General features: G+C 46.5%; 1 protein-coding gene across 1 annotated transcript in view; it reads left to right on the top strand.

The window, feature by feature from the left end:
• The window catches only part of SLCO2A1 (solute carrier organic anion transporter family member 2A1), a 120,349-nt gene that overhangs the window by 87,133 nt on the left and 25,153 nt on the right, over nt 1-8,063 (top strand). Inside the window, exons 4-5 of the mRNA XM_007937015.2 lie at nt 6,913-7,140; nt 7,929-8,027. Of these exons, the coding sequence (XP_007935206.1) occupies nt 6,913-7,140; nt 7,929-8,027 (327 nt within the window). The remainder of the gene's footprint in view (nt 1-6,912; nt 7,141-7,928; nt 8,028-8,063) is intronic.

Below are 8,063 nucleotides of genomic sequence, written 5' to 3'. Positions count from 1 at the left end.
AAAACATCATCCCCATTTGACCCACTAGCTTAGGAATGGGTGGCTCTACCCAAGTATGATGACTTAAACAGAGACTTAAACCCTCTTGTTACTTTGCAGAATTCTCTTCTTTTTCCTCTGCCAAAATGACTAGAATGACCAGTCAAAGGAAAGCCCCACTAGTCATAGCCTTCTTATGTGGCTTGACTTCCAGGGCACTCTCTATTCTAAATCTAGGCTTTGTGCAAAGAGCTCTTATCATACCCTTGACAGCCTTCCAGCTGGCTCAGCCAGGACACACGGGTGAAAAGAAGACATGAAACATGCATCTTTAAAGAATCTGCATCTTTGAAGATCTGTCCTATTGTCATGGAACCCATTCAAGGAAAGTAGATCTTTCTGATGGAGGTCTCCTATATTTTCCAATCTGCTAATGGATTCAGAAATTAGAACTAAAATTCTGCATCTATAAATTGGGGGATGAGTCAGAGAGTTGACTCTTGTGTAGCTAGGGTGGGGTTGGGGTAGCAGGAGGAGGGGAGAGGTACTGGCCTGTTTCTAGTTAGCATTTCCCAGCCTTGTGAAAACTGGCGAAGCCAGGCCTCTCCTGTCCTGAGGGAAGAAGAATGTGCTCTGAGGAATTTAAGCCTTCTAAATGTCTGCCTCAGATCGATGAGAAACAGACTGACATTCAGCTAAAAGGAGACTCCCCTCTCCCACCTCTGTGAAGTGAACCCTTCCAAGATGGAGGCAGCCGACCTTGGGTGGGCAGGTGGCCTCTGGAGGCTATCGTGGCTGGAGAAAACGGCATTTCTCTGACCTCACCACAGGATTTGACATGGTGGGAAGATAGGATCTAGTAATCTTTGAGGAGGAGGCCATGTGCTTCCTTGAGTTAAAAGGAGAGTAGTTGTGATAAGGCCTTTGCTGCAAATCCTGAGAAATGGTAAGATGTTGCTGTGTCTTTCCTCAGTAGCGTTATTAGGGGGATGCAGACCACACTGAGTGATACTGTCAGAGGGGGTGACACCAAAATGACTATGTATCAAATTTTTGTGCAGTGTTCAGCAGAAATTTATTAATTTTTATTAAAATATCCCTACATTTAGTTACAACAGCAAAAAACCTTTTCATAAGCCCAGCTCACATGTATCACTGTATCTACAAGGCTAAAACTCTATGCTAGTTTACTTTTTCAACCTTCTAATGTTCTCTGATCAGAGCTGTCATTATTACCCAATTACATGCTTTGAATCACATGATTTTGTCAAATTTTCTGGTGTTTTAGCTACAATATTATGGTCAGTAGTATTTGTGAACCTATATCAATAACTTTTTGAGAATGAAGTAATAATTAAAGGAAAAGAAGGAGAAAAATTCAGAAAGTCTTCCAACTCAGTTACAAATAATGTAACTAATAATGTAATTCAGTGGAGAAAGATTGTTTTAGTTTGGTGTTAATATTCACATAATCTAAGAAATATTACATTTTAAGGAATTTAAAACTATATTTATCACATTATTCTATGATTAAAATGGACAATAAACATTACTAAGGATTCTGTATGGTCTGGTATGGGAGGAGGTCCATGGTTGTTGGGGGGTGGGGGTAACACCATGAGTTACCATACTGGGTGACTCCAACCCTAATGATGCCACAGTTTTCTCTCACTTGGGTTGAGCTCCTGAAGAAAGCTGAGGAATCTACTCCAGAAAGGAGAGGGGTGGAATGGGGCAAATAAAGCCAAACCCCTAATTCTGTCCACCAGGGTTATATTCTGTCATAGACCTTGGATCAGAGGGCTGACCATGGGGTGCCTTTGAGGCAAAGTCTTGTCTTCCCCTTTTTCTCCTCACTTGGACTCATCTGTCCCTGTACTCTTATTTTAAAGAAAAGTTCTTAAATGTCTAGATTCTAGAAGATCCCACTCTTACCAGGTGAACTGCCCAGGGTCACCCACTACAAGAGACCCCAAGCATGAGTTCTGGGAAGCCCACACTATGTCTGACTCTGAAATATACACCTATCCCTACATAAAGCCAAGGATAAGTGGGGATTAGGGTGTTTTGTGAATAGGCCCTACCCACTCCCATGTCCTTTTCTTCCTGGTTCCAGGGCTCAAAGCCTCCCTGTCTGCAGGCCAGACAACTGCTGCTTCCATGAGGGAAGTGTCATCAGATGAAAGAAACCTGTCCTTCGTGGTTACGTTTAACTGCTGTCTTCTTTTATGTCAGACAGATATTAGAGCCTGTTGGGAATGGGTTTGGGCCCCATTCAGGACTGACATCATGAAAATAGACTTTGTTAAGAGATCTTGAATCAATTTGGAATGCAGACTAGACAAAGAAGACCTCATTAAACTTGGATTTAATTGGAGCCAATTGGTTATTTTTTTAAATAAACATTTTTTAATAAAAGCCACTTTTAACTTGTAATTGGACATTTCTAAAGTTAATGATAACAGTCAAATCATCCCTGGAGCTCTTTGCTTCTTGGACATTTCATTGGGTAACATTTCATGAGCATTTCTATGGCATTGGCATGACATGCAACATGCCATGTAAAGACTTAATAAAGACTTAATAAGGCAGTCAACATTTTTACGATCTTCAATGATCATTAAATGTCCCACCAAAGTAATTTTACCAGCCAAGCCAGCAGCAATGGTCTAATAAATGTGAACTTAGTAAAACAACGAGAATCAGCAAAATCAAGAACTAGCACTCTTAAAAGAAATATTCACTCTCCGGCCCTTTGTTTCTCCAGAGGTATTTCTCATCCCCCTACTCTTGTACAACAGAGCCCTGGGATTGTGCAAACAGTTAATTTGAGTCCACCCCAGGCACCATGGAAGAAAAACCTGGTGAACTACCTCCAAAAAATCAGCCACTGCAAACCCCGTGGAGCAGTTCTACTTTGACACACATGGAATTGCCGTGACTCAGAATCAATTTGATGGCAACTGGTGGGGTCTCGTGTAACAAACCTGGCCTGTGTATCTTACACACATCCTCTCTGGGCTGTGCATTCACCGTCCACACCAGCCAGCAGCTCCTTCTTCTCCCCATCCCATGTGCAGTGTCAGCTATTTCCTTACCTAAGTACCTCCTGATTGAGTCAACTCCCCACCTTGTACATGAGCCTTAAAAACTGGTCTTAATCCTACCGATGTGTTGTTATTACACTGTCTCCTTGATGATCTTCAACCTTCTGGGGTTTTCCATCTTCTTAGAATACAATCCTTTTTCCCTACCCAGGACATAAGCCTTACAGGAGTAGCCACACCTTACCCTAATTGGGCTTTATTTCACGTTGTGGAGGGTGCCTACACACTTCCCACCCTCCCACATACTGTTCCTCTCTCCTCCTCAAACTTCTGTTCACTCCTGTTGATTCTTCTGATCTCAGACTACAGGCTACTGTCTCCAAGAACCCTTCTCACCCACATAATACTAGGTTTTGTGCCTCTTCCAAATGCTCCCTGGGCTCAGCAGGTCCAAGACAATATTATCGTTGCTTGTTTGATGATCAGGTCCAAAGGCTTTGTGTCTGTCTCAGTCACCTCTATGTCTCCCACCCTAGCAGAATGCCCACCCACAGCCACTATTGGGCAAATAACTGAGTAACTAAACAATGAATGGTCCAGGGCCATTTATTTTCAGGACTCTTAGCATTCATGTTTTCCCCCCAGTGAAGCAGGCATCATCCTCATTGGAGCCAGGAGGGTGATAGGGGTGTAAGGAGCCATAGCTCAAGCTGGTCATTGAGGGGCTGATTCTTTGCACTTTCTTCCCAGTGTCATCATTTGACTTCAAGTGGTCTTTAAATTACTCTTGCATGTGACATAGATCTGGCCCTGCCACCCCATAACCTATGGGACAACATGTCATGGGAAGGCAGCTCAGCCAAATATACTTGTGAATGACAACAGCCTGTGGTTTTAGGGAATGTTAGATTTTGCTCAATCTCTTTGTACAAAATGTACCAGAAATTTGTTTGAATCTTCTGGAAGAAATGTGCATTTGAAAACTTGTTAGCAGCCCTTTTGTTTATGGACCCAAAGTATATTTGTGCCCTTTAATCAAAGTTGGCTCAGGGAAGTGAGCAGAGAAGTGCACCATGTTGATCTGTGTGAGCAACTGCTCAGCTGCATCAGGTTGGTCGGCCATCTGGATCAGGGGTCTGTGTAAGTGTTTCAGCCCTTCCCAGGTCCAGCAGCCTACTCAGCACTCCTTCCTGAGCATGCCCACTGGTCTTGATAAAGGCATGGGAAGGATCCCTGGTGGCACAGTGGTTAAGCACGTGGCTGCTAACCAGAAGGTGGGTGGTTCTAAGCCATTAGCAGCTCTGGGGGAGAAAGATGTGGCAGTCTGCTTTCATAAAGATTTACAGTCTTGGAAACCCTATGGGACTGTTTTGCCCTGTGCTTTAAGGTCACTATGAGTCAGAATTCACTCAATAGCAACGGGAAGGATATAAGCGTTATGGTACTCACCCCATCAATCATTCTAGCATGGGCAGTGATGTGTAAACACTTCTCTTTGTGACCACTGCACTGAGGGCAGGGAGTAAGCAGTGAGCCTGACACTAACATTCTGCCCTTCACGGCCCTTGGATGCCATGTGGACCAGCAGCCTTCTCACCTTCTGCAATGCTCGGCCCCTCCCTAGAATCCTTGGAGACCTTTCAAAGTCACAGTCACAAAGATAGGAAGTGTTATATTCAGGGCTAGAACCCAGATCCCAGTCTCCCAGTCCAGCCCTTCCAACATCTGTTGGCCTCACCTACCCATAACTGCCCAGACCTCCTCCTGAGGATCTGCTTGAGTCTGCCAGCACCACACCCCTGTTACTGCCTATTGGACACAGGTCAGTGTTGATGGAAGAGGCCCTGAGTGAAGTGGAAGTAGGGTAGACAGACTCTGTGGTTTCTCTCAGTGGAAGAGAGAATTTTACAATTCTGTGCTTCTAGACTAATGTGACTGTTCTGAGGATGGAACCCTGGCAGCATTGCTGAGTCACATCAGCCACCCTTCAGAAGGTCAGGACACAGCTACTACATCTGCTGACTGACCAGTGGGGTCTGACTTCTCAAGCCTGGGTCTCCTTCAAGCTCTTTAATGACCCATAGGGAGAATCTCTGTAACCAGGAAACTAAGACTCAGAGAGGTTTAGTAACTCACTCAAAGTCACACAGCTATCTAGGGTTAAAGCCAATTTCCCTATACTCCATTGACTCCTTATACTATGCATTTATTTCATCTTGTAGTCCCAGATTTTAGTCAAATTCCCAGCAGCCGCTCCTTTCTAGAATACCTCAACCTGGGAGGAAGTAAGTGTGTAGAGGTAAAGTCCTAGTCACCCACAGAGTGTGAGGGAGGAGAGCTCATGTGTTTGAATTTGGCTAGAGGTGTGAGAATTCTCTTTCAATCCTTGCTCCTCCATCCCTGGAGAAGTTTAAATGTATCTTCTGCCTTTACAAAGCTGGCACTGCAGGCTTATCTTCAGTATGGACTTATCTTCAGTAAGTCCCCTGCTTATAGCTGATGTTAGGTCTAGATGACCTTGATCAGACAGATGCCTTGACTTATCCTCAGACATGCTTTCCTGATTGATGAGGGAGTCCCCTGGGCCAGGAATTTTCAAACATGTTCTATACAGATGCCAGTGTAGAGAACTGGCAATGGGGAACCAGCCTAGATGAAATGTGGGGAGGGAGGTGGACAATGAAAAGGGAAAAAGCACCCTCTCTCCCCTCAGCCTCACCATTAGGGCACAGCACTGAGCCCATCAGCCCTGGGCAGAGCCCAATGTGAGAAGCAACCTCAGTGTCCAACTCTCATTTTCCTTTGATGTGGACTGTAAAGCCCACCTACCTCAGGGCCATGCCCTTTCTGAGAGCAGCACAAATGAAAATTAAACTGAATTGCATTAGTATTAAGTGAACAACCCTACAGAGCAAGATGGGTGATGTCAGTGGTTTCCATTGGCTTGGACAAGGCAGGACAAAAAAAGGATCTCATGGAAACAAACTCTCAAGAGCCCTCCAGGCCTTGGAGAGCTCTGCAGTGCTAATTGTTTAGTGCTGGCCAAATTAAAAGCAGAGGCGTGGAAGTGCTGGCCCCAGACTGGCCAGGTGCCCACAGACACGAGGGCCAGCCTGCAGGCCATACTGGGGGTGTCTGGGACCCTCACAAGAGGGCTTCAAGGTGCAGCCTAGCTCCTTTGGCTATAGCCTCAGTTCTCCCATCTGTAATATGATGCTTTGAACTAGATGGTCTGAAAGTCCCTTCCAGCCTCAGAAAATTCTATGACTTTGGAGAGCTGCCCAGGTATGGTACGGACATTAACTGTCTTTGGCAGTAAGTCCTCCAGTGTGGTGCAAAACCAGGCTTATTTTAGGAGGAACAGTTCTGGGAGTCACGATCCAGAGGGATGTATCCCAGGCTGGAGTTGACACCATCTTCTTTACGACAAAATGACCTCTGTCCTCATGGAGGGGGCCACACCTGGGGGGTGGGCAGAATCCCAAAGCTGAGCACAGGCCAATCAATGATCTGGGTTTCTATCTGTCCTCACCCTTTTCCAGCTGGGTGACCCCTTCCTACAGGGACGAGTGTTGACTCTTCCATGTTCAACTCCTCACAGGCCCCAGAGAAGAAAAAGAATGGATACCCACAAAAGAAAGAATCCTCTCCCATTGGAGCAGGCTCCTTCTGGAGGATGGGGCCACACTCAACTTTATTTGTAGAGTCTCTCTACCGACCCAAACAGAAGGACGTGGTCCTCAGAGACCATCCGCATTTGTCAGCACAGCCTCTGGCCCAGGGTTGGCCCTTCCCCGAGAGACTTGGAAGAGAAGCCAAGTCTAGAGGCCAACTAGGGGAACCAGGAGACCTGGATAGTGACAATTGGCATGTGCTCTCATTGCAGGGAACAGCAGCCACTTCCAGGCCGAGCTCTGTCAGAAGCACAAGCAAGACTTGCCCCCCAATAAATGCCATAGCACGATCCAGGACACCCGGAAGGAGACCACTAGCATGTGGGGCCTGATGGTTGTTGCCCAGCTGCTAGCCGGTATTGGGACAGTGCCCATTCAACCATTTGGGATCTCCTACGTTGACGACTTTGCAGAGCCCAACAATTCACCCCTGTACATCTGTGAGTTGTGAGCGTGAAGAGGGCTGCAAGGAGCAGGGGAGGTCAGGTCCTGAAGTAGTCCTTGCAAAGCCCCCTGGAGGGTGGAATCCAGGGCTGACCCTGTTTCTCTCCCAATTGAGCAAATGAGTGCAGATGTTTGGGGGTCACACAGACTTGGGTTCCGATGCTAGTTTTGTTTCCTACCAGCTATGTGTTCCTGGTCAAATAGCTGAACTCCAGGGCCCCAGATTCCTCACCTGCATAATGAAGTTAGCATTATTTGTTGCACTGAGCGGCTGTGAGATTATATGAGATAATGTATGCAACCACTTAGCCCTGTGCCACGCACAGGGTAAAAATCCTCAACCAACAGCAACTGTTGCTGTTCTCCAGTCCTCTAGACATACACCAGGGCACTCGTGTCCTCAGGGACAGGGACTGGGTTGGCCTCAAAGAAACACACACAAAGCAGATTGTGGATGACCACTTCAATGCCCAAAACTTTCCCTTAGAATCAGCCACATTCAGCATCCTCAGGACCCACACCCCTGACCAGACAAACAAGCTCCACAGGCTCATTGGCCTCACAAGCTGCTGCTTGGGCCATTAGCCTTCTACCCACAGGCCAGTCCCTGGGCTAGCAGCTTTAAAATGGTGGCTTTTTCCTTCCTAGAGATGCCATAGATGTGGACTTGTAAGGGTCAGGGGGCAGATGGGGTGACACCTCAGGAATCCCCCTCAGCTTAGGAATCTGAGGCCACCAAACTCTCTCAAGCCTCTCAACTTCCTCTCCCCTGTTCCATTTCCAGCCATCCTGTTTGCCATCTCTGTATTTGGACCAGCTTTTGGGTACCTGCTGGGCTCTGTCATGCTGCAGATCTTTGTGGACTACGGCAGGGTCGACACAGGTAAGTGTGTAAGGAGGAGACCCACTTCCATCACCA

This window comes from Orycteropus afer, unplaced genomic scaffold (assembly GCF_000298275.1).
Source record: "Orycteropus afer afer isolate SDZICR_OR568_19922 unplaced genomic scaffold, OryAfe1.0 scaffold00003, whole genome shotgun sequence".
Lineage (NCBI taxonomy): Eukaryota > Metazoa > Chordata > Mammalia > Tubulidentata > Orycteropodidae > Orycteropus > Orycteropus afer.
Note: the sequence above shows the minus strand (reverse complement) of the source record. Positions and strands in the feature narration are given on the sequence as shown.